Source organism: Gobio gobio (genome assembly GCF_949357685.1).
Source record: "Gobio gobio genome assembly, chromosome: 15".
NCBI lineage: Eukaryota > Metazoa > Chordata > Actinopteri > Cypriniformes > Gobionidae > Gobio > Gobio gobio.
Window position 1 is genome coordinate 19,778,634 of NC_137108.1, and position 27,872 is coordinate 19,806,505.

At 37.4% G+C, this 27,872-nt stretch overlaps 5 protein-coding genes across 5 annotated transcripts in view; all 5 read right to left on the reverse strand.

Moving 5' to 3' along the window:
- The window catches only part of gtf3c6 (general transcription factor IIIC, polypeptide 6, alpha), a 1,355,101-nt gene that overhangs the window by 775,940 nt on the left and 551,289 nt on the right, over positions 1-27,872 (reverse strand). The window lies entirely within an intron of this gene.
- hoxa9b (homeobox A9b) lies at positions 6,359-8,542 on the reverse strand. The gene is made up of 2 exons (XM_079836492.1): positions 7,896-8,542; positions 6,359-7,223 (listed from the first exon to the last, which is right to left on the reverse strand). The coding sequence occupies exons 1-2, from the start codon at positions 8,422-8,424 to the stop codon at positions 6,985-6,987; spliced, it is 768 nt and encodes a 255-aa protein (XP_079692618.1). The 5' UTR covers positions 8,425-8,542; the 3' UTR covers positions 6,359-6,984.
- Positions 10,012-16,006, reverse strand: hoxa10b (homeobox A10b). The gene is made up of 2 exons (XM_079836775.1): positions 13,259-16,006; positions 10,012-11,983 (listed from the first exon to the last, which is right to left on the reverse strand). The coding sequence occupies exons 1-2, from the start codon at positions 14,043-14,045 to the stop codon at positions 11,706-11,708; spliced, it is 1,065 nt and encodes a 354-aa protein (XP_079692901.1). The 5' UTR covers positions 14,046-16,006; the 3' UTR covers positions 10,012-11,705.
- On the reverse strand, positions 17,760-19,471 carry hoxa11b (homeobox A11b; the record flags this gene model as incomplete). The annotated part of the gene is given in 3 exon segments (XM_079836653.1): positions 17,760-17,992; positions 18,708-19,339; positions 19,341-19,471. Coding segments are annotated over 3 exon segments (996 nt in total).
- Positions 25,808-27,805, reverse strand: hoxa13b (homeobox A13b). The gene is made up of 2 exons (XM_079836222.1): positions 27,135-27,805; positions 25,808-26,623 (listed from the first exon to the last, which is right to left on the reverse strand). The coding sequence occupies exons 1-2, from the start codon at positions 27,760-27,762 to the stop codon at positions 26,382-26,384; spliced, it is 870 nt and encodes a 289-aa protein (XP_079692348.1). The 5' UTR covers positions 27,763-27,805; the 3' UTR covers positions 25,808-26,381.

Sequence of the window (27,872 nt, forward strand, 5' to 3'; positions counted from 1 at the left end):
TATTTACATTGCATTGTGTTTATTCTAATTAGATAGGCCTGACAGAATGGATATGTGAGTATATCAAATTATATTGCGGCGCTTTAAATTAAGCATATTTTTGTTTTACTATCGAACTATCAATGTCATATGTATTTGCAAATGTATTAATGCATGTAGCTACATGAATACTAAATGTATTTGAATTGATGTGCTAAGTATCGGAAATGTGCTTTTAATATTTATCAAATTCGAAAATAATTCCAACGACACAATCTTTGTCTTGGATTTAATACAATTCTCAAGGTCGAGATAACGTTGTTTACTATGTGAGTTACCTTAAATTATTGTAGCCTATAAACATGCTTCAGTGTGTGCAATTGAAAAATAACATTTCGACATTTAATTCACGTTCATGACTGTCGAATAAAATATAAAGAAACAATTCTGTTTATTACGTTTTAAAGCCGGTGTTTCTGGAGGGCAAATCAGAGTATTTATTTAAATAGGGTAAGTGTTGTCATATTTAAAATAGATATTAAATAATGATTTGATTATTTGGCAGTTTGCTTGATTTTCGTCCACGTGCTGTTCCAGCACCAGTCTTTTTTGGATGCGTCTGGCACGACGGACAGCCCCGCTGACCGTCTGTTAGACTAAATAATGAATGCTGACGGTCGTAAAACACAAGTTAAGAGTGAAAACTTGGCTCGTTGGATCCCCAAACAAATACAGCAATCAATGTGCTATTCATAACTAATGCATTAACAGATAGCTATATTTATAATATCTTTACGCATTCATGTAGCTAAACATTATAATGGTTACATATTGAAATGCTAATTTATTTTATCCTATATAATGTGTTCAGGTTGTAAAACCTTTTATTTAAAAACAATATAAAATGCATTTTAATTTTTCATTGGTAAAAAGTATTACTGACCGTGTTTCTCAGATTTTCTCATGCAATTAAATATTTGTTTTTCTTTCCTTGGGTTTGTTTTGTTTATTTAAGCGAATTAATTCGTTTGTTCTTCACATAGAGTTATGGTGATTTATGTAGATTCAGATGCCTGTTTAATAACACATAGGTCTGAATAATGAATGGAGTTAAGCCAAGGTAGGCCTAAATAACACTGTTATTAGCCTATAAGACATTTCAGAATACAGACAGTGTGCGAATGAGATATGGTCAGCTGAATGGAGCTCTTCGGTCAACCACATTTCCAAATCTATTCGCTTGTGTAAAAATCCAGGGTTTTATTCGTCTGTATCCTTCTCGGTGAGCTTTGTAAATTAGTGCGAGTGAGGCGTATATGGGGTGTTTATGATGTCTGCGAAGGCAGCAGCGGCAGTAGCTCCAGCAACAGTGGCGTTTGATGGATGACCCTCTACCCACACACATTGCACTGGGTCGTAAACGAGCTCCAAGCTCCTATTGTTGTGCTGGAGGTGTATGTCATTTCCGGGCATATGCACTATACCCCTGCTCGACAAGAGAATCATGCAGTTTTATTTAGGATATGACGTTGTGAGAGTGCACCATGAAGATTAGATCCTTTGACTTATACTGGCGTTAAGAAAAATGTAACAATTGTATAGTTAGAACTTCTTGATGCTAGAACAAGACATCAAAGCAGGGTAACTTTGTAACCAACGTCTATGTTTTTGCAAATGATTAGCTATATCTATTATATAGGGCTTCTTTTTATCCATACTTACCTTTTGCGAACAAAAATAAGGCGACCAAATGCATATGCAGAGGTGTGTGACACCTCATTGAACTGCCTGGAAAATTGTGGGTCAGCTGACTAAATAATCAGAGTAATGTGATCCAATGGACCAACAGCTCTAGTATTACGTTGTTGACCATATCACTGGCTCATCTTGGGGCACGTCATGAGTCTCTTGCACCAGGAAACGAAAATGCCTTCTTGTGTGCAAGGTAATTGGATTAGCCTATAATGGAGCAGCAACAATAAGCTTTTATTGTAAATGTTTTGGGAAAGCATATCTTATGCCTTCAATACTTGTATATAAGGGCATGAAATAGATTGGTTAATAATGGCACATTTAGAGCTTTTATATTCATAGGTCTATGATAGCCTATTTTACGATCCATTATCCTGTTTTAGTACTATTGTTTGCCTAAAATAAATAGAAGTAAAAATCGTTCATTGTTAGATTATTAGGCTATCAGTTTTCCTATAAACAACAGCGTGTAGGCCGATAGGTGGAGGCTCAACATCGCCCTCTTTCTGCTAACCACCCTGCTTCTATAAACACGTACAGCCTTTTCCCTGTAACGTCACGAGTAAGTAAAACGCCTACTTCTAATGGACATCATATTTTACAATGGACTAACCCGTTTTCTAAACTGACACTAACCAAAGAGCTCCACTCTACCCGGAGAGCACAAATACATTGCAGAAACGTCTGTTTGATTTTCATCTGGAAGGCGTATTTTTTAGGGCGTTTGCTCATCTGGAAGACGTCGCATAGACGTCCTTTTCAGACGCTCAAATTACGTTAAAGATTGGAATCTGTAAATCAGACATCTGATTTATGTAGCATAGATGACGTTTTTAATTAGACATTTTAGACGTTCCCTCACATGTTGAGAACTGCATGTGATCAGTTAGGCTACATTAATTTATCTTTAATTAGGCTAATCACTATGAGGCTGAGTAGCCTATGAATATTTTTGAAAAGGGAAGTCAGAAAAAAATATATATAATTTAGAAGATAAAGTTATGTTTCGATGTTTGCAGTAGCCTACTTTCGTGTTGATATTTCTTTGACGCATTGGCGAAAGTTCGGGAAACCCGCGTTACTTTATCGTAAAATACCGTATGACGTTTGATAATATGCATGACCCAAAATGCGCGTGTTGTAGCATTACTGGGAAATCCAGCTCCTAGCAGCGTAATATATTCTTTATCTTATTGCTTCCGATGCATGTGACATAGCTATAGACAACACAGTGATATGATTGGATTTGACCCTTTTTAGTGAAAGAGGAAAATGACTATAAACAACGGTCTGGTTTCCTGAAACAATGGGCTAATTTGGACCCAAGTTCGTAAGTGCTACTTTATCACTGCGGCCTCTTTCCCAAATGCGTCGTTAGCCTATATATGTAGGATACCAGGTAGAAACGCTCGTGGATTAACAAGGGTCCCAGACCACTCGTAAGACCGTGAGGGGCTTCTTCTTAAATAGCTCTTCCCCTTCACCTTGATCTACGACACAATATAAACAACATGAACGCATAGTAGATGTTAAAATTAAACCATCAATTACTTTTTAAATGATACTCTGAAATTTGCAAGTGTGGACTGAAATCAGCATCTGTCATGTACTCTTAACAGTTGCAATATAATTCCCATCATGCATAGCCAACAGATTTCCAGTGAAGTATTAATTAATTCTTGCATATTTAAGAAATAAGCATGCCATGATTTTGAGGTTTTAGCAGCTTGTGTCTGTCTCTTACTCTCCTTCTCTGAAATGTAAGGGATTGTTCTTAGGTCATATAATGAACGTCCAGTGTTGTTTCAACTGAAAAGTTCTTCTGAAAGAAGTCATACAGGATTGGAATGACGAGGGTGAGTAAATGATGACAGAATTTCATTTTGGGTGATCCATGTAAATGCTTTAACCCCAACCTGACACTCCACCATCCCTCAAAGCCCACACTTACCTCAGCCTTACCTTACCTTACCTTAGTGTGCTGTGCGTGATTATGTACACAACTAATAATAGGTAGCCTACAAAGGTCAAACGTACAAAGTTTATCCTTGCTTCGGTACACCCCTGCACATTCTAGCTCTTTCTCAATTTCCATTTGGCTACAAAGCCATTTGTACACAACATCCAGTACCCCTCTGATCTCTGTTAAGCACTTTGGGACATAATACCTCAAATTTTGCTTTTAAGTTCAACTTAATAAAATTAGGTCATGCACTCTAAAAATGCTGGGTTTAAAACAACCTAAGTTGGGTTGGAAATGGACAAACCCAGCAATTGGGTTGTTTTAAGCAAACATTTAACCCATCCGCTGGATTAAAACAACTGGGTTAAAACAACCCAATTGCTGGGTTTGTCCATTTTCAACCCAACTTGGGTTGTTTTTAACCCAGCATATTTAAGAGTGTGGTTTGAATTACAGACACAACTTGGTTGTCCCATATTGACTCCCTGTAGAACCTTTTAATTGACAGTTCTTAAAAGAACCATTTTTTTCTTGGTGTGAAGAACATTTTTATAATCTAAAGAACCTTTTCCCCCATTACTCTTGAAGTTTCTTTTTTGGCATCTGGTTCAGAAAATCCTGTAACATCCATTGGAACCTTGTAGATTATTTAATCTCTGAAAGGTTTGTTGGGGAACCCAAAATATTGTTTCTGGCATCACTGTGAAAACTTTATTTTTAAGTCTTTATTTTTAAGAGTGTAAAGAACCTTTTGTCCAGTGGAAAGGTTCCATGGATGTTAAAGTAAATCTATTGGTAAAACCGAGGGATACTACATGGTGGGAGGTCATCTGTTTGTATTTTTATATGTTGGGGTCAGACAATGATTATGGAATCTCATCATTCAAGAGAATTCGAATAATTTTTAAACATCAGTGATGCATGGTTTGGTTGATGTAAAAACATATCATATGGGCATATAAATCAAAAGGTACATAGCCTTTAATGGAGCATTTGCAATATTAGCATTATCAGTTAAAACTTTAAAGTCTTGCATTTAGGCTGATACGAAAAACTAAATCAAATGAAAATTCAATCTGACTTTGTACACAAGCCTTTTTAAACCAAAAAATACCTTGTGTCGACCATTTTCTAATGGGCAGTTGTTGAAATATTTACATCAATAAATAGGTCTTGTTTGTGGCTGGCCCTTATTAAGTTAGGTTGCTTTAAGGCAGAATCTGTTTTGTCACTTGATGGTTTGAAACAAATCGCTGTCTCCACCTGCTGGATACTAATGGTAGTGGGCTCATTTAATGGCACTGGCTCATTTAATGGCATTGGCTCATTTGGCCAGTGTTAAAATACAATATAAAATGTCTCCCAATTCTGTCCAAGGAGGCCCCACAGCACTTCCCAATTTTGGCGTCTCACTCATCAGACACACCAAATAGAGATCATGAAGCACTTTATTAATGGGCTGGCTCACTGATGAATCAGGTGCGTTAAATGAGAGAGACATCCAAAATGGGAAGCTTTGGGGGGTTATCTTTACAAAAACGGAAATATTTAGAATTCCCATAGTCATGCCATTTAACAAAAACGAATGCATCTTTGTGATTCATCTTTAAAAACACAACAAGAGTTCATTAAAAAGTTTTTAAAAAGTAGCCTACATTTATTTGATGTGCTTACGTTGAAACGACCAAAATGCAAAATAGCAAATATACTGGACACAGCGAGAAAAAGTACAATGCGTCAATAGGTTTGTTTCCGCTGTCACTTCATGCATGACGAGGCAACAAATGGGTGATCAGTTCTGCAACGTTTTAATTGTTGCCGAGGAGTAATAAAGTAATTAGCGGAGAAAAAACAGACAGTGTGCTGAGCTCCATTTTACGATGCTGTCTGGGTTAGAGCCTTTGAAGATTGTTCTGCAACCAAGGTATAGGCCTATAGCATTTTTTTTTTTTTTTTATTTTTTTTTTTGCTTTCTGTTTACCTTTATTTTGTGTGGTTTTATTTCATACAGATAATAATCATAATAATGAATACAATAAAAAGTAATACAAAATAAATAAATAAAATGTAATTAAAATTTGATATAATATATATCTCGTGTTACTGTAATTGTATTGATGTAGGCGTCACGCCTCCAAAAAGTCGTTCTAGTTCCGCCCTCAATCGCTTTGCACCCCATAAACAGTTAAGACTGTGATTGTGGTTTATTGCCGCTCGGCCACTAATATCGCTTGCAGGGGCAAGGCACAAATAGAATGAGCAGGCCTGTCTACGAGCATCAAACTAAGCTTTATTTATTCGGATAAACGGCATCCGGGCCGTTAACAGGACACTAAACAGTGGGTTGCAAGATAACGGTAGAATGAGCGCGCGCATGAGAAGTGTAAAACTGTTTGGAGGGCGGTAAAATATTTCTCGAGTAAAAATAGCATGGGATTGCAGTCATTGTCAGCCTCGTTCAGGGAAGATTTATTAATGTTGAGTCTTTCATGATTCTGGAACTTTATGTGCTGTATAGCACACAAACACTCGACTGCAATTATTAGTGACAACTTATTGCTTATCGATGCAGATTTGCACTTCATTATAGCAATGCTTGTAACCCATGAAACCCAAGAAAAAGTATTATTTTGTTATGATATATTTGCCCAGACCTTTGGTATAGAGAGTCTTAACGAAATATCAGAAATGTATTTTTTTTATGTACACATTTAATTTGAAAAAGACTAACATTGTTGATTTGAGGTATTGGCGAATGCAATTTTCACATAACATTACAAGCACGTAAATGTTACAACATTCACTGAAATGTTTCAATGACGAACAACACAACATAAATAACTGAATCTTAATACATAGGTAGTTCAAATACATCTAGGTAGTCACATTAAACATCGATACATTACGCTACAAGATATTTTTGAATTAAAAAAAATGGTCATGCATATCATCAGCATTTCATATCGCAGAAACTATTTCCCTGAAATCATTTTACTGGCTACTAAAAAACAAACAAAATGTAACATATTTAAAATGTACACAATGCGAAATGCTAAACTTACAACAGGCATACCAAATAAGAGAACTATCACCAACAAGCTGTATACAAAGACACAATCATATATACAAGCTCAGATCAAAGGTTTGTGCAATGTACATCTATAACATTACAAAATGTAGGCTATTCATTATTATTATCAACTGTGGTTGTGCATGAGGGAAAATACAGGCTAATTCACAAACACCTTCAAATAACTCATCTGCAGTGCGCATTTACAGCTTTCCATTTTTTAAATGTCTTTTGGACGATCTTTATTGCATTTCTTCATCTTCATCCTACGGTTTTGGAACCAAATTTTGACTTGTCTCTCGGTGAGATTTAGGAGTCTTGCCACTTCATATCTACGGTCGCGTGAGAGGTACATATTAAACAGAAATTCTTTCTCCAGCTCGAGAGTTTGATGCTTAGTGTATGGACAGCGCTTTTTCCTAGTGGACTTCGCATGCAGCCAGTTGGACGCAGGGTTATCTGCAAGAAGGGTCGGAGAGAGAGAGCTAGTCATGTTGCCACTTGAAAAATACTGCGGCCATTTTATGGCCAGCGCGCGAGAAGAAAGAAGAGTCTAATATAAAGGCTACTTGACTAGCATTTTGAGTATGCTGAGAAATTGGAAAGTAAAATCACCGTGTACATGTTTATGGGCTGCGGGAATATTTCATATGATCGAAAATTTGTATAATTTCCCTCCTACTGACAGTTTTGGCATCCTTGAATGAAGGATAAACAAAGGCCTTGCTGTCTATTAGAAAACAGTGCTTAAAAATGTCTGACAACAATTGTGCATTTTACTATGCCATTTAATAACACAATGTGTCTAAAACCACACTCTAAATTTAGGGCAGCACTTCAAATTGTGACATGATGTGGTTTGTATAATCTAGTAATGTAAATATGTGGTATTTTTTTATTACTGGACACTTTCCATTGAAACAGACATAAATGCTGTCAAATGCAAATTATAGCCACCCACAGAACAAAAGAAGAAAGAAAGGCCTGGTTAGAAGACCTTTAGCCTTATAAACTACTGGAAAATGCTATAACATATGAATATATAGCTATATAAAATCGACGCATACTGGATTCGTCTGCTAGTAACTGAAGCCTGTCCTAATCAAAGTACATTCTGATAGTTGCACTTACTTGGGTCTACATCTAGCTTCGTCTCTGCTGGGGTTTTCTCATCCTGTGATCCTTTGGAAACCGCATCGTCAGGTACCTTCCTCTCTGCTTGGCTCGTATTGTTGTCAGTCTCGGCCACAAGCAGTGTATGCGTGGTGCACTCACCACTCCCAACCAGTGGTTCTAGTTTTATATCGTGGTGCGTATCTGTGGATAATCCCGTGAAAGGCAGTGCAGGAAGCGGTTCTAACGCCCAGGAACGCACGGATGCTCCATCGGGTTCTCCTGTTGAACATGGGTGATGAATGTACGGGTGGTAGGCGATAGATGCGCCTGGGGGCTGCACGGGCACGGGACCCCACGACGCACCGAAAATTGATGATTTGGCCTGGAAAGTGTACGGCTCCTGCTCGCCATATTCAAGTAGCGTCAGTTCTCGAGCCTGCTGCTGGACCACGGGTCCAGATGAGAACCTCGGTGCCAAATGATCGTCATTCTCGTGTGGAATGTGTGAGTCAGCGTAGTAACTCAGTGTCCCCAAAGTCGACATAACAAAAAACAAGCAACGAGAGAGCAGCCGGACGGATACACCCCACAATGAAACTGCCACAAAAGCAGAATCCGTTGAAATCAAGTAACTAACTACTTGACTTCGCGGTGAACTACAGACCTCTGATAAGTTGAATCACTGCAGAGATTGGATTGGATGTGCTGGACACGTGACTGTGGGAGAGAACGTGGGAGATAAAGGGGAAAGCCTAACCAGTGTGCACGGTTAAATGGCCTCCATTTTACAAGTCATATTTTTAATGGTATAGCCATATGCTTTTATGAAGGTGGATTTGATTTTATTCATGTTGTTAAACTTCAGCATCTAATAACCAAGCGTAACAAAAATGGTTATTTGATATGCGTCATTGTAGAATTTCGTATCCAAATTTTAATGGAGTGGGCCTACTGTTTGCAATAATAAAATAAATCCCTAAACGCGTAAATACTGTCATGCAATTGTATATCTTAATCACTGACGTCCAGTTCAACATCATCCACATTTGTTTTAGACAGAACATGTTTATTTTTCACACATTTTGCTGACAAATCTATGATGGATGCACGTATTGCGCAAGGACTAGTCGAGCACAAGAAGACATAAAATAGTTCAGACATAAAAATGATCTTTACGTGAGCCATATGTATACTTTATATGGCAATAAGTGCCACTTGGATGGTTGAGATATGACCTGCTAAGTGACCAGTCATTCAGTAACGCGCTCAAACCGTCAGTCTGCTCCTCAGGAAGGCACACTGCGATGTGCAGACAAGTTAAGCGAAATTTGAACGTGAACTATATCTAACTGAGAAAAAAAAATAATACAAAAAAGATTAATCGGAGTCTATGCGACTTCTACAAAACAGAGCGTATGTTTTATGTTTAAAATTACGCTTGACGCATCAAAACTAAATCTTACAACAGCTGTGGAATTAGACTATTACAATTTAGAAATTAAAACAGTGCAAATTGATAAATGTTTTTGGTCAGCACTGCAAAAAAAAAAGACATACAATCATGAATTTTATTATCTATCAATATATGGCACAGTCACACAGCTATTTACTTTTCTTGTTTTTGTGATTAAGCTAATACATATAGCCTACACTCTAAAAAAAGGTTCTATATGGCACCAAAATGGTTCTTGGCTCGTAATCATAGGGTAACCTTTTTAAGTGCTACATAGCATTTATTTTGGTGCTTCTGTGGTTCTTCAGAGGTTCTTCACCGGTTCTTTTACTAAGGTGCTATATAGCACCGCTACCAAATACAGAACATGTTAAGATATGGTGCTATATAGCACCAAAAGTGGTCCCTCTATGATTACGACGTAGAACCATTTTTGGTGCCATATAGAACCTTTTTTTTAGAGTGTAGCAGATTTTTTTTTTTTTTTTTACAATCTCCCAAATATTAATAACTTGTATTGTAAAATTGTAAATATATAAGTTTTTTTTACAGTGGTTAAAACATAAATGTAGCATCTAGCGTTGGACGGTTAAGCACTCAGAATATAAACAATATAGGTGTTTGAAAATCAGAAACGTCTTAATTCTGACGTAAATTATGAGAATATACAGCGTTGTTATAATGGGAAATAGTTTAATATAATGCTTATAACAGTAAAATCTTTTTCGCCTTAGCCATGAAAGCATTTACAATAGAGGACAACCATTGGCGACCAGAAGCAAATTCTCTCCCTCTGGTCAATGAGCATTGCTGTGATCTTGTCCTCGGAAGAGTGGATCTCTGGGCACTTCAACAGACTCTGTTTATAACGGGGGCTATTACTCTGTTTTTCTTCGGGTTGTAACTTGGCTGTCTGGCCTGAATATGGCCAATAAAGCCTTTGTGTTTTTTCCTCCGGCCCAGCAGACGCATCCGGCAATGTGGGCGTGCTCTCAGTCTCGGATGCGCACGCGGCTTTGGCCAAAGTGCATTGATCGTAACCGAGGCCTTGCTATCTACACCTGCGCTCCACCATTTACTTTTTATACAGTTCTAAAGATTTCAACAGTACACTTCATGCATTAAAATGATGTCGTTGGTATATAAAATGTTGTTGAGAATTGCATGCTGGTCTACCTTGTTTTAGCTAGAATAGTTGTAAATTCTTCTCAGACCTCGCCGCAACATATTTGTCTTGTTGTTGTGCTGAATCTCACTGCGAGGCAATTAAGACAGTTTCGTGTTGTGGGGATGTAAAATAGAGCCCAACAACATAAAACTACCTAAATCACTTGGCAGTCGTCTTTGTTTCTTGCTTGAGAAGATAAGAAGGCAACGCCGTATTTGTAGCCTATCTATTTATTTTATCGACATTGTGTGTTGCACAAGCAAACAAGTACAATCAAGTATGAGGGGTTTTTATCCCCAAACTGCTGTGATCTTACCAATGCTACCCCAAAAAAGGTGACTTCTCATGGAATATTTAATATCTAAATTAGATTAAATAATCTGAATGTTGACAGGAATAGGAATGATTGGAATAATAATTTTTGTGTGACTCTTCACGGGACCAGTACTGTGTAGAGAGAATAATATAAATCATTTAATTTTTTAAGTCAGTAAAATGACATAGCCTACTCCATTACAAATCTCCGTTATAAAAAAAACTCGGAAAACTATACAAGAATTGTTTAAAAGTAGGCTAAGATGACTTTCACGTGCATGCCTTTATTTATTTTCTGCCACGTATGAATAATTAATTTACATCTGAATCCGGCCGGTGTTTTCAGAAAGATTGTAGGCCTACCTTTGAATGCTGTTACAATAATAATATCGGAAGTCCCGTCATGTTTATAACTATACAAGTTTCTAAGAACTGGACTTATGCCTAGAACAGCAAATAGGTTACATGACAAGGTCGTACTTAAGAAGAAGAAACGTATTGTTATTATTTAAAATGGTTTCATAATAGTTATTATTATTACAACATGCAAATATCGCAGTTATATACAATAAATGTACAATATCGTCAGAATGCTATGTACAATGAAAACCTTCAGCATTCGATATTTTCCTCTCTTGCTTTTACAGCGAAGTCTTGACAGTTTATAAATAACCATGACATGTTATGAAGACTGGGATGTCAAATAAAATTATACATAAACAGATAAAAACGTCAACAGTATACGACACACAATAAGTTATCAATAGTATCTTGCACAAGTCATATATGCACGCGCGCACACACACACCTACGGAGACGGGTTTGTTGTAGGCTAACACTGCAGCTGATGGAGGAGGAGGGCGCCAGAGATCTATAAAGCGAGGAGGCTTCATGTAAAACTGAAGTTGGTCGACAACTCTCGGATTCTGTTTTCTCGGCTCATTTTCTTCAGCTTCATCCGTCGGTTCTGAAACCAGATTTTGACTTGTCTGTCCGTGAGGTGAACACTGCGGCTGATCTCGAGGCGACGCTCTCGTGTCAAGTACATGTTGAAGAGGAACTCTTTCTCCAGCTCTAGTGTCTGATGTTTGGTGTAGGGGCAACGCTTCTTACGGCCACTCTTCGCAGTCAGCCAGTTAGCTGTATTCTCACTTTTGGAATCTCCTGCTGAAAATGTGAGGAAAATAGTAGTTCAGTAATAGCCCCCATTTCACAACACACTATATAATAGGCTACAATACGCCTAATTATAGCCTACCAATTAAAGTCTAAAGGGTAACACTTTATTTTACAGAGCCATTCTTACATATGTTACATGTAGTTACTATAGTAATAACTATAAATGATGCATAATTACATGCAACTAACCCTATAGTAAGTACATGTAGTTTCTTACTATTACTCAGTAGTTAAATGTATCATTACAGTGTAACAAAGACACCTTAAAATAAAGTGCAAAATACATCAAATCATTACACATCAAATAAGTATAATTAGTACTTGCGTAAATAGGTTCTTCTAACTTTTTAATGCAGATTGTGAGACTAATGTGTGTAGCCATATTAATAATTTTGGCGAACGATTTATTAAATCAGTTTTTTGACTACGATTTTTTTTTTTAAGCAATATTCCGTTTTTGTCAGAATAGTTGCCTTATAAAAGCACTGACGACGCTTTATCGGTCGTTTCATGAGGAAAGATTAAAAGTAGCCTATAAAAATATATATATATTTTTTTGGTTCACGGGGCAGTGTAGCTAAACAAACTTACCACATGTGCATCTAGAAAGAAAAGGTCACATTAAGTAATTACAGATTTGTCATAAACGGCATAATAATAAAAAACAGGCTTGCTAAATACATAGGTATCCCCATATGAAAATGGGGATAGTCCATGGTCGTGATTTGTGAGCAATAGGCCCTGTTTGCTTTTTGAACATTTTATGTGATCATTTGACACAAATGTGTATTTTGCTGTGAATGTTTGTTTGAACATATCGATCAAATTAGGGTTATTACTGTGCGCTTTTGTTAATTCTATAATTTTGAGCAATGTGTTTAAATGTTCTGTGTGCTATTATTAAAAACGTGAGCTTTATAGACTAGAAATAAAGGAACTAGAAATAAAATAATTTGGCTCGAATGAATGCTACGTTAGGCTATGTGTAAAGGATTACAGACAGACACAAGGACTTGAGCTGAATTGGTTTGGGCGTGTTCAACACAATTATTTATACATTAGAAGAATCTCGCACATGATTATGCTTGCTAAACCTGCCTTAAGGGGTGTTTAAAATAAAATGAGAAATATTACTGTAATGCTATATGCAATATACAAAAAACGAATCCGCGTATTTATCGCGCGTAAAGGCGTTAATGTTTCTATACGCGCCAAAAGGACGTCCAAATCCTTTGGACTTTAAGACTGGGCAACAAAACTAACCTTTGGTAACGGTGACCGCCTTCTCCGGGCTGTCCGGTGGCTCGGGAGATGAAGCGGTGCCAGTGGACCCCCTTAGCTCCTTGTTTCTTCCCGGGGCACATGGTGCGCATGCTGGGGGTTCGTCGCTCTCTTCCCTGCTCGCTTCTGCTGTTATGGCTGAAAGAGAGCTGTCAAATCGGGTCGAGCGTTGAGCAGCAGCAGCAGCAGCAGCAGCAGCAAGATGAGTCGATATAGACTGGCTGTCTGCAAAACCTTTAGATGTGGTGCACGTCTGAGATAGACGGAAGTAACCGGGCACCGGAACACAGCCGTTATTGTTGCTAGATGGACATGAGTTTGGTGTCAGCCGCGAGTACGATATATCCTCTGTAATGGTGTCTTTTGGACACTTCTCAGACTCGTATAAGCAGTAAGAGTTCTCCTCTTTTATGGTGGGCGAGAACGACCGTGGGGTAATTTGGTTGTTAGGCTGTTCAATGCGACAGGACCTCGACGTCTCCAGCCATGTCTCCATGCCTTGATATGGCCCACATGTAGGCACTACATTTTGCGAATTGCTCTCGTTCCGTTTGAGTCCAGAAAAATAGCCACAGTTCGACAGTCCATAAGAATACTCGGAGGTCGGCTGCAAGTAGACTCCGCTGTTTTGGTAGTAGTGTCCACTTCCCTCGGCCCTTCCGTGGATCAAGGAGTCTACCAGAAACGAATTTCCAGATGGACTATCGGAGCATGACATCTTTGTGGTATAATTTGACGGTGGAAGAAGATTGCCCTTTCTGGATGACATTTCTTGTGCAAAACATGCTGAATATAATTACTGATAACTATACAACTCAGTGTGAGCTAACAGCCAATTAAATCGCAACGAGCACCGATGACTCCTCCCTCTGTGCGCACGTAACCCTTGTGTCCCATATCTTTTTCAAGCTACTAGATTTTTTTAAAGTCAAATCTACATAAACCTGATGAGTCCTTTTTGAAAGTATAAACGAATAAAAAGCAGAATTTAACTTGAACAGCATTATGTTTACGACCACTGACTTCGTTAACAGTGACATTGCCGCTGAGCCTTGTGAGCCACGTAGCCTATATAAAACTAAAAAGCAACAAGGTATAGAAAAGGAGATCAAGTGCTAAAATTGTAAACCTTTATGATACACTGTAATTGCCCCAACAGCCCTTTAAGCACATAAACAGTGAGTTACAGACTACTCTTCTGGTTTTCATGCATGCGGTGGTCAAAACAATTTATTTACACTCAAGTTCAAAACGAGAGGCGGCTTTCGGTCTGCTTTTCACAAACACAAATGTGGATTTCCACCGAATGTGATCAATTTTTAGCATGTGATAATCTTAAAGCTACTTATTGGCCTATTCAAGCTTTATAATTACAGTACTGAGTTATGGGTCAATGGTAAAATAATTTAAAAGCCATTATAACCTTCATAAACGACAAATCTAACCACAAACCCGCATGGCTTTAAATTATTTACCGATAGCAATTTTAACGCAATTGTTGAATGTTATTAATTTAACCTTTGCCTATTTTGAGGACATTTTAATCTAGCAGCCTGGTGTGCATGATATTCGCCGTTGTAATTTAATTTGCATTTAATTACAGGGAATAGCCTAGTATAATTCCTAATATTTCGCTCAGATTGGGGTTACTTTTCTTTTTGTCGGTCTATGTGGCTGAAAAAATGTGATTCTGTAAATGCTCATGCATTGCTTTATCTCTGGACTTTCTTTGCAACGGGTTTTAAATAGTCTAATATTTCCAGAGATCCACAAATAGGCCCTATTTATACGCCAATAGCAATAATCGTCCTATAGCTGAAATTAACATTTTTCTGATAACAAAACTATCAACAGCAGATGACCATTAACATGCGCTTTTAAATGGCGACTAAATAGAACTAATTAGAGGACTCGGGTCGAAATAACCATTGAAAAAACAATGGTACACCAATATAAAGAAGTAAACTAACTAATTGTATTTATAGCTATAGTTAATTTGTCCCTGCTCCAATAGTACAATAGTAGCCTAATGTTTTGATTCACATTGTGGAATCTTAACGAGTGACAAAGTCATCATAAGAGACAAGCTTTCTATCGTCTAAAAACATAAATAACTATTATTTGAAAGTTAATATTTTCGGCTACGTTGAGAAATGAATTTTAATGATTTGAATAGGCTAAATTTATTTAGTTTACATTTATAAGACTATATTTATTTAGGCTTTGGGCTACTTTCTGCATGCAGGGAATACGGGTTTTAAAGTCAATGGAATTGTATATTAATTAGCCAATGAAGACTAGAGAATTTTCAATAATAAACAATAATTCGCAGAAGACGTCTTTTTAAGCTTAGAAAACATTTTGGAAATAAAAAAACTATTGTCCATCAAAGTTAGGCCATCAAGAATCAAGCCTACACTTTCTCACAATTAGCCTATATACAAAGCTCTGATAAATGTCAGGAATGAACTAACACTCTTGGACTAATACAACTGTTAGCTACCAGTCGTGCTATTTTTTTTTATTAAGTTTTTTTTAATCATTAAACTTTACATGTGCTACGTGCTCAATATGCTATTGTTGTCTAAAAAGTAGCCTAATAAATAAATGCAATGCTGACAAAAAAAAAAAGATCTAAATGGTAGCTTGGCTATATTTACCTGAAACAGTGCCTTGTATAGTCACGAAGACGTTGTCCTTTGCCCGTACACAAAGTAAACATGTTTCAGCAGGGATTTTAGATACCCGGCAATGACATTGATCTAAAGTGCGCCACCCAGTGGACATGGAATGTATCGTCGGAGCTGAGAAACACTGAGCAATCCAGTCGTGGTGCCATGAAGGGACACTGAGACAAATGATGGCGGAAAAGTCCGTGAACACAAGCTTTCAATGGTTCCAGCCGTTGTTTTCTAGCTCTTAGTCACAGTTAATAACCTTGGTTCTCAGACGGTTTATGGCACCTCACTCCAATTCTACAAATGTTCCAGACTAAGACTGGTTTTATGACCGAGTTGCTGCAGCAACGGGGGGATGTGCCGTAATTAGGGCGAAATTCCATCGAGCCTCAAAGGATGCGCAAACCGTCAGGGTCATCACGTAAAACAGTCGTTATTATCTTATATGGTCGCCCAGACTCGCCCTTATTTATTAGACTTCTGAGTGGCATAAGCCATATCAGATTTGTGACCCTCTCGCGCTGGATCATCGATATATTGATACAGGGGAAACTGTACAATTACACGAAGTAAGAGACTTTTTCATGCTCGATACAAAATAACTTTCCTCAGGCCTGGAGTTTAAGATGCTTAATAGATGTTAGCAACATGCCACTTTCAAAACAGCAGTATAATATGAAGACTTATCTATAGGGTCGACATAGAACAATTTGTTGAAAGGCCATTTGATTCATGGAAACATACACAGCCATGTTTTGGGCAGTTCCGTAATGGATACTAGGCATTAATAACGGCAAACACTTGATCCTTGAATCAAAGAAAACGCGTGGAGGCAATATAACGCAAGATCCATCAAACATTTGATCCTGCTCCAGGAAAAAGAGAGAAAACACGAGATATTTCAAGAGACTGATTTATATAACACTGAAGAGACGTCATAAACATGAGAGATTATCATGAACATGAATGAGCTCCTGCAACATTGATATATATATATATATATATATATATATATATATATCAGTATATATATATATATATTTACACACGTTTTAAAGAAAAGGTGAGAAAACACAGAACTCATAAAGAAAATACAATTAAGGTTTTAGAGGAGTGTCCATGCTGGTTCGGTTATTGCTTTTTCCTTAAATGTCCAATGTCTGTTAAAAAATAAATAAGAATTTACCTCTTTTTTTTGTGGACATTTTTGAACACAATTAAGTGACCCGATTTTACTGGAGAATGCGCAGTAAATACGCATAATATAAAATATAGCTACACTTTGAGTCCACACAGTTCAAGTATACGAGAATATAGCGCGCATGATGCATTTAATTCCCCTTAAGCTCATGAAATATGCGTCATTCGATGAGAAAAAAAGTCTAATAATAATAAACACAAGTATTTAACAGATTGAAAACACCCTCGTGTCCACTAGTATTTATATCTCGCCCTCCACAACATGTTTTCCATCTAAATAGATTTTAAGCATAGCCTATACTTACTGCTACACATAGGCTATGCGAAAACTACAGATCTTGGTCAGATGATGATAATAATAATAATAATAATAATAATAACAACTAAAACAAAATCCCTGTAAACTGAATAGTCACTTAACTAAATAAAATGAAAAATCATAATAATATAGTTGCAATTTCAAACGGTAAAGATTACAGAGAATATACATTTGTGTTTATATCGATGAAAAAGTCTGTCAGAGGAATAAAGGTCGCATCTCCTCTGGGAGCCGGAATGTCCATCCACGAACTTGAAACGAACCATCTCGCCTAGATGATTTCGATCTAAAGCAAAGGGTTCGTGGTGTAATACTGTAAACGGTCTCTGTTTAGTTTTTTTTCTTTCATTCTTCTGTTTTGAAACCATATTTTGACTTGACGGTCGGTGAGGTTGAGCATTCTGGAAAGCTGGAGCCTTTTTTCTTTGTTGATGTAAACACTGAAGAAAAATTCTCTCTCCAGCTCTCTAATCTGATATTTTGTGTAAGGACACCTCTTTTTCCGTGTCTTCTGTCCATCTGCAATGTAGAGAAGAAAGATAGTCAGTGCATTTGACATTTAACTTTAAATAATTGCATACAAATAATATAGTAATGCCTAGCTACAGAAGAGACAATTGCCGTTTTCCCAAAATGATTCACAAAACTGTTGCGGTTTTATAATAATTAAACGATAAATCATGTAAATGATGTAAATTAAAATGTAAATACATTATAGGCCTACATTTAGTCCATAATATTCGAGTTCTGCAACAACACTCGATAGCTAATGGAGGCTTAACATTTCATCTTTTATTTATTTTCATTCACCACAAAAGTAAAAAAAAAAAAAAAAAAAAAAAAAAGACCACATCTGATAATATTTGCTCTTTAATATTTAACAGGAACTCTATAGTCAGAACAATAGCATACCTAACAAAAAATAGTTTAAAATGTAAATGTAAAACGTGGCGATAAATAAGCTCAGGGTCTCTGAAATAAGGGTGCATTAACAAATAGCCCGACTGTAATGAAGTCTGGAGAGCATGTTTTTTGAAGACTCGAAGGGAAATGGCCTATCATTCACGGCCAATTTCAATTTCGAGCACGTGATCTCGCGTTTATAACAAAGTTTTGTTAGGGTAAATATACAGGGCCCTCTGTAAACCTTATATGCTTATAAAACAGCATATAAAACCTTTAACAACAGCACGTTACATCAGAAACTTTCTCGCGCAACCGCTTCAATACGTACTGCTGCCGCCGCTGAATTTCTCTTCGTTGTTACCGGAAGATGGCTCCGGGCTGCTGGTTTCCTCACACCGCTCTGTCTCCTCTGTTCCTCGACAACTGTCGCTGGCTGATTCCGCGGGCGGAGGAGGCGCCTTGCCGGTCGCTCTTTCCACCGGGTGCTCGCTCGGCTGGTTTTCCACGTTCCCGTACGCTGTCTCGAAAAACTGGTCAAATGCCTGGGGAAGCACTCCGTTCCTCCCTACGCTGCCATACACGTTGGACGTGTGGCTCGCGTTGGAGTGGTAAAGAACCGAGTTATTTTTCGAAAGCATGTCCCCCAAAGTTCCAGGATTGGACAGGCAGTCCCTGTGCACCATGTCTTCGGTCGCGTAGCAGTGTGGCAGATTGCCCCTGGAGTGCCACTTACTGGACGTGTCAATGGCATAGTCCCTGAAAGATACCTCTCTAACGCTCTGAACTTGTGGCAAACTGGACGTGGAGTATGAGTATGTCATGGGGCAAGAAGACGGGGTCTGGGGCAGAAAAGGAGGAAGGCTGGAAAATTCCGTTCCAGACACGTAATAAGTACAGCCGGGCAAATACATGTTAGACCCAACGGGTACCCGCTCATCAAAATCCATCATGACACTTGGTTGGGCACGCCACAACCATAGTACTGCCTCGCATCGTAGTACAGAGCTGCTTCAGCTTCAGTGGCTTTGAAGCAGATCCGCCGAGCAGAAATTTTGAGACGTGAAGCTGACGTGGAGATCCATCTCCATCCATTCCTGAGAGCGCCAGTCATGTGACCAAGGGCAGAAATTGACATGTACCTCTTAGAATATTGTATGCCAACATGTGCAAATGTTCAAGTCGAGGAGCGAGCGATACTTTCATTGATGAACGTGCGCATGCAGTGGACCACAGTTGGTTATGTTGACACTCTGGATTGCTGGAGAAACCCATCCGCACGCTCAACAGCCAACGCGCCTTACTAACATCACCATGACTTCTCATGTTTATGGATTTGTTCTATTAAGTCTCAGATATCTCATGTCGCTGTAACTCTCTTACCCATTTTTTCGCCGTATTATAGGCTCTTAAAAATAAATGTGCCAGGAAGGCACAAATAAGATCTTTCGCAGTGATACAATTTGAATTCCCAAGTGATGTTCTTGTTAATTGAGAAATGCATGCAATCAACTAAATCGAACATAATGGTGTGGCTGTGTGGAGAAAATCAAATGGAACTATGTTTTGTGTTTCATATATTTGCCTTTCTTTCGCAATAAACAGTTCAGCGGCGTTGGCGCAAGAATAGCTACGCTTTTACTAATTTTAAGCCCTTCTGGTGTTTTACTCGCTATATTAAGAAATGTAGCCTACATGATAGTTTATTTGCAAACGTTGTTTCAAAGTGTGTTTATGCCTAAAATAAAGCATTAAGAGTTTGAACTGTGGTCACAAATTGTAGCCTAAATGTTGAAGCAATATAAAAATGGATATTTACAAAAGGCGCAGTTGGATGAGCATGAGCTATAGCCTATATTAGCTATATATTTACATAAAATGCAATTCATTTAGATAGTTTTAGTATTAATATGTGTGTTCATTTTGACAGAATTATTTAATTAATGACAGAATATGAATATAGTACACAATTCATGTTTTTGAGCACCATTTGGTTCAAACAGATATTATAGATTAGCTATTATTTTTTTCTTCATCACATATACAGCATTTATTCAAGAACACAATTTACTATAAGGGTAAATTTGCGTTCTCCTGCAGAATTCATTAAAGCGTTTTACGCTTGCCAACAATCTTTTAAGGTAGGCTGTGTATAAGGCAAGACAAAGGCAGAATTTGCCCGGGTTGGGCACTAGAGTCATGCAGTGAAGCGGCTTGAAAACACAGTCGAGGCCCATTAAGTTTTAGCTTGGACCCTGGCCCCCATAGAATTACTTTGGATTAAACTATGATCAATGGCCGAAAATCTCCAAATACACACATTTATGAAGAAATAAAAAAGAAAGGAAATCAAAGGAGAAGTTTGCTATATGTTCAACAACGAAAATGCGCTGTGTGAGATTAGAACGGTTTGCATTTTCCCTTATTGCCAACGCTGATTTCTTTGGTATTATGGCTTTTAATGAGTAATCTTGTGCTGGGAGGCAACACAAACTAAAACCAGTCCAAGACAGACGTGGTTTTATGGTGCTCTTGGTGTCTTCCTCCAGCCATTGTCAGCTCAGACAAGCCATGGCCGTCGGAGAGTGATCATGAGACGCCACCTACTTGGAATTCGTGAACTTCAGTGAGACCTGAAGTCACGGGTAACAGTATATTAAAGGGAGACAACGGCCCCGTGCGTTGTATCGGGTGAGAGTCATGTTTTTAGCTTCTTCCAGGCTTAAATCCACAAGATCAAATGCACGCGTTAGAAGGTTATCATGCATGTTTCGGTCACTAACAATAATCTTGCTATTATTAAAGTTGTAGGTTAAAATAGAAGGTGTCGTTCAGTGTAGCGTTACTGAGCAGGCCCACGCCTGGATCAATATGATTCCACAAAGAAATAGTTTAAACGTTACATTTCGTTTTGGCATATTTAAAAGTGTGTGAGCAAGACCTCAAGGGTGATGGTCACTTGCACATATAAGTGGTAGTGTACAAATAGCCCAAACAGCGCCCCGGGTGAGGTTTAAGGCTTTCCACGAGTAGCTACTAATTGTATTGCACGGAACTTTGGCATTTTCTTCAGCATTGTTTTTGACTCACCCGAACTATATAGGGAAGGCAAATTAGGCAAATGACCGATAACTTTTCGCACTGGATCAAGTTAGCACTTCTTTCTTGAGAAGCACAGTAATTGGTACAGTCCAAGCCAATTTGTCATCACTTCTACAAAGAACAAATGAAATTTGTTCTGTGTTAGACGCTCATGTCAATCCACTTTGAAAAGCTGTGGTTTTGGATTTTTTAACAACCCAAGTCTTCTCTGAAATTGTAAATCGTTCAGTTGTCGTGTAAAAGCGTTAAAGCTCGCGCAAAATCCTATTTGGCGTATACAACCCAATTTAATTCAACACAATTCAATTCATTTAAACACATTTAAATTGAGCTTTTTAAATTTGGACATTTAAATGATCTTAAGCTATGTTCAATGACGTCTAGAAACTTTGAGAATGCGAAGATTAGCCTTTAAATAAAAATAGCACTTTTAATTTAATTAATTTAATGCTATATCAAAATAAACGAACCATCATATAACAAAATCATTTTAAATCTTGTTAGTAGCAAGAGTCTATTACAAAATAATGCATTCATCGAATAGAATCCACTTTTCATTTTCATTTAATTTTCAATGTCATTTTGATGTGAAAATGGGATATTACCGTCTGGGTGTCCTTAAAAATTTTGGTGCATTTAATAAGCACCGATTATCTTTTCACTGCATGTTTTGTCGCAGTGCAGTTGAGGGCCCACTTTTAATATTGCCATAGGAATGACGTAAGGTAAAGGCTCTTTGAAAATGTAGATTTAGACATGTCCTGTGTCTTTATACGTTTTCACTCTAAATAAGTAAGTGATTTGTGTGAAATATTAAAAATACAGAAAATAATATTCCCCTGCTTTAGTTTTCTGATTCCCGACACATTTGCTGGAGAAGGACAGCGGGGTTGAGTGAACCTAAACCCAACCTTTGCCTTGCACTTGCCCGGTAAAGTCTGGTGAGTAGACTATCGATGTTGATGCCACGATGACCTGTACAAACAGTTTTACAGGGGACCACATTTATCAGAAGTGCAGACCTGCATAGACCAAACAAGTGAAATAAAACTGTGGCTAATATGCTGATATGTACGTTTTATGCGCCCTTCACTGAAAGGAAAATGCGATCAAATGCCTTAAAAAAGTATTAAAACATTTTAATGGCACGCTTTCGTCTTATTTATATTATTTAAACGGATCTAAATATTAAGTATAGGGGAAATACACGTTTAATAAATCAATTAGTATCAATAGGAATATTTAAGGTTTTTTTGGTTTTGTTTAGGCTACTAAACGCTTTGTTTGGTCATCATCATTTTTATAAAAATAAAAAAAAACTTAAGACGTTGCCTCCTTTGCGTCTGTAAACAAAAGTGTACAAATTATGAAACTTTCAAAGCTGATTTACAATTTATACCAAAGAGTTGCTTATATAAATCAGACCTTATGCATTTCAAAATAATTAATTTATAATTGTTTGCAGTTGCTACAGAAATGACATATCTAATAGATGAACACCCAATGTTGAAAATTGTGCTTTTTTTTGTATGAGCAATGGAAGAAATGGATTTGTTGTCGTTGTTGCTTATTTCAGTAGTAATCAGACACTAATAGCATCTTACGGTTTCATATCCATCTAACGTTCTGGCATCAGCATTATCCTATATAGCCTATTTGTAAAACGAATATAGTCTTATAAACAGTCTTATAAACATCAGCAATTTTCTTTTGACATATTAACTGAAGTTTATAATATTTAGCGATTTTATAGTTTTTATAAACTCAAAAAAGCACGCATTCATCTGAATTCAATTTACACAGACCATCCCTAAGGTTGAGAACTAAACTGAACAATGTAGGTTTACTAAAATGCCATTTCTTTTAGCGCCCTTTAGGTGGCAGCACAGTCCAGATTGAAATGCCCTTTGATGCACTGAAAAGCAAACTGTGAATCCCGTCCATATGTACTTCTCTCCACACTTTCCGTCTGCTCAGACGTTTTTTAAGACCCCAGCTCATAGGCTGCCTTCAGATCCCACAAATAGATTCTGTTCATTTATTTGTGACTATTCAGACGCATTTAAACAGTGTTATAGGCTACGAATTAGCTGTACCATAACGACAAATTCCGCAAAAACTCTAAATGTATAGGTTTTGTTATTTTATGCATTTATTGAATAGAATACATTCTTAAAAATATAGGTTCCAGAAGGTGTTTTTTTTCCTCACAATGACGACATAGAAGAAGCATTTTTGGTACCCAAAAGAACCTTTCAGTGATCGGTTCTTTAAAAAAATCTTCGTAAAAAGAACATTTAAAAAAATCTAAAGAACCTCTTTCTACTATAAAGAATCTTTTGCGGAATGGAAAGGTTCCATGCATATTAAAGGTTCTTCATGGAACTATAGATGCCAATAAATAACCTTTATTTTTAAGAGTATAGAATAGAATAGAACATAATAGAATAGAATAGAATCAATGATCAATTGTTAATGAAACATACTAACGATAAAATTTATCAGCTTATTTGAAAATGCAATTGTGTCAACTCTGTAACAAGTTGATGCAAAGTAAAAATCGTTCTGATTCTTTAAATAATAAAAAAGTTAACTGCTGGTACCGTTTTCCATAAAAAACGTTGGCGGTGAATCGTTGCTATACACGATGTGAATTAATTCATTTTGAAAATGCACAAATAAAAAGCCAAGTAGACAAAATTAACTGGGTTATTTATTATTTATTAACTGGTTATTTATTGTTGTTTAAATTGCATTTAATTTCTGGTTGTATTGTATTCTTAAAAATACAAACTGATGTCTTTTACTCTGATTGCATTTAACTTGACCAATTGGCGTGGGCTTTACACCGAGAATCTAAAAATACATTTGTTGGGTAAGTAAACTATAATATGACTAATAGCTCAACGTTTCTAAAACATAATTTGAATAGACTGTCAAAAATGAATACATTTGAAACGTTAGCTAAATATTATGTCACAGTTCACACATTTTATTGGAAATACATTGTAGCCTACGTCTGTTTATTAATTTTCCATTTTATTTTCCAGGTGTAATTTGGTTTTCTCTCATTTGTGGAAGCTGATTTCAACAAAACCCTTTGTTGGTATTTATTATTTATGTATTGATTTATTTGTTTGTTTTAATGTTTGTTTGCTTGTTCATTGGTTTGTTTTAAAATACGGTCTATATAGCATTGTACGTAAATAGTTGTTAGTTGAAATTCAGTAAACAGTTAAAACCTTGTTTTGTAATTTTGTTGTGGAAATGCAAAACGCCTACTGAGTGTCTCCAAACCAAAGGCTAAATTGGGAGTCTTTTTTTTAGCTGCATTTGGCTAAATTGAGCATTGTGTGAATTATGCGGAGAAGAAAATACACACCATCAATATCAGTCATCTGTCCCCTGCCTTTCACTCTTTTCTTTCTCCTTCAGATTTTTATTTTTGACTATATTATTCAGATTAGAGCATGAACTTGTATGGTATCAGGAAAAACACAAAACACCGACACAAACATTACCTCTATTTACCTGTTTTTGGAATCTGAGCCACTGATCTTCAAGTTCTAAGAAAAGGTTCAATGGTTTCCTATAGAACCCTAAGGTCCGTTCTTGACTCGATTTAAAAGAACGCTTTACACCCAAAAGGTTATATAAGGAGTCATGTCCTAAATGACTGCATAAAACTTTCATGTTTAACGGGTTATTTGATTTTCTTTCTAGTGATAAAAAGATGTTTACGAGCTGTTCAATTCATAAAATTTAATTAAAACAAAATTCATTAATTCATTAAAACTAAATCCATAAAAAGATGCCATGATGGGAGCCACTAAAAGGTTAGAAGCGCCTGGCAGAATCGTTTAAGATATAGAAGCTTTTCTTCAAAGAGTGCAGAATCAGAGGACTGAAAATACGGAAAATTATTATTATGACTTTTTAGTGCTTTACTAACTATTAAAGACAACACAAACCTCTTATTCGTAGATTTCAGATCTCTAATACTTCTATGAGGAACAATAACCCAATTGCAGGAAGTCAAGGCAAATGCATATTTGCGCCACTAGATGGCAGCACTGTTACGCTCATGGAAATGGTTATTGTAGAACAATTATTCTTTAAAAAATGTGGAGAAAGACAACAATATAACAGACACTATTCACCCATTCGTATTAGCGGCTGATCCTTCTATTTTACTCATTAGCCTACTTTTTGGAAATATAATATAAAAAAAAATAAAAAAATAGGTCATTAGCATAGGTTATTGTGTTTATGCTAAACATTTTGGCAAACAAATGTTGACACTAGCAATAAATATAAAGATACAAATATTGAAATGCATCACTTAATATGGGGAGTTTTATTTGCATACTGTCTGCAGTAACACATGCGAATTTGTATATTCCGCAGGTGCCTGAAAGCGACTTTGTATTTACAAATGTGCGTAGGCTATGGGGTTAAAAAAGAAAAGAAAAGCTCGAAACAGTCTTGGGGTAATTTAAGTGTACAGTTAGCGTAGCATGCAAATCCACAGTCTGAAAGGTACAGTTGTTTTTATGGAAACGTGATGTGTAAAAAATAAAAATACAAGAATTGCCATGGTTTTGTCTGTTTACTTCACCGATTTTCTTGTTGAAAGTTGAATTTACATTCCCCACGTCTTTCTGTCAAAGACATTATAGGTTAAAAAGAATATGGGCACATTGTTCTTGAGCAGTATCTTCGCTTTTATCAATGTCAGTGTTGGCCATATGTACACAGCTATGTATACATTTTCCCTCCTGCGCATAGTCTCGTGACGTGGAACAGATGATGGAATGGATTTCAGAATAAATAATGTTGAAGGTCCTTCCATTTATACCCCTTTGGTATTTCAGTTTTACTTTTTTTTTTTCTTTCTCAGACCTTAACTGATGGCCTTGTATTTGTTGACCACTTTCTTCTCTTTCACCCGCCTGTTTTGAAACCATATGGTCACTTGTCGCTCGGTCAGGTTTGTGTGAGCAGATATCCTTCTTCGTTTGTCCTTAGTGATGAACTTATTTGTGGCATATTCTCGTTCTAGTTCCTTCAATTGAACCTTGGTGTAGGGAACCCGCTTCTTTCTCCCTCGACGCACTGACGCTCCATCGGTACCTGACACAGGATCTGGGGGTCAGAATCAGATCAAAACCAAAAATAAGATTGCTTGCAAAAGCAGTATGAGTAAAAGTGTTCATGTCAGAAATGTCAAATAATACACCCTATGATACAAATGCCTCAGGTAAAACACAAATAAAATTAAAAAAAAATCACAAAATAAAAAGCTAGGTCCAATTCTCACATTATTAGATATTGCCTGTTTATTAGTACTTATGAAGCACATATGAATGGCTTATTCTGCATGACCATATTCTACACCCCTTAATCCCAATATACCTAAACTTAACAACTACTAACTATTAATAAGCAATCTAAAGTGTGACCAAAGAATTTGCAATCATGAAAAGTGGTGAGAATAGCCTAGACCATGTGTACTTTTTAGATGTACTTTCTTCGTTTTTAAACCAGTTTCAACGATAAAAGTCTTGCTATCCGTAGGCCTAGTAACGCTCAATTTTACGCGCACTGAAACCCTATTTTTTCCCTCTCATAATAAAGCAGAAATACTGCGTTTTACCTTGAATAGAGGATTTCCATAAGGTGTTTGACTGTGTTTGATCTTTCGGGCAGTACACCGGACTACTCCACCCGTTCGTGATTGCCCAGGGCTGGTAGGTTTCGACAGGCAGAAGAGACTCGTGTCTTGGTTCCGCGGGCGCGCTCAGCCCAGGTACGACTGGCACGTCGAGATAACTCGGTACAGGCTGGTAAGGACCAGACGAGTAGCCCTGGTAGAAGGCAAATTCCTTAGCACGAGAAGGGAACTCCTCTCCAGAAACAGACGTGTCCATGTATTTTTCCCCATACGAGGTGGGCTGCGGGCAGGACTTGGGCATCCTACACGGGTAGTAGCTGCCGCCAAAATATCCATAAGGCAAAGAAGCACTGGGAGAATTCTGCACGGCTGAACACGGACTGCATTGTTTGACAGGTTCTCCCATGCCCGACCCTGGCACCTCACTCGACGAGTAGGCTGTGCTCGGGGCCAAAGAAGACGGGTGGGCAATAAGATTCCTGCACTGATTAGCAGCAAAATTGCCTCCCACAAATCCTTCCATGTTTTTGCTCATATCATCCAGGCCGTTGTCATAGAGAAACATCACCGGGTCAATCCAGCGGGAATGGAGGAGTAAAGACGCTGTCATAGCACGCCCTACATGGAGCCTACCAGCTCTTTTAGAATTCCCCAAGACTGAAAGAGAAGCAGTGGATCAGTGGAGTAACAGATACCCATGCGTCCCGTGTGCGTCAAGAT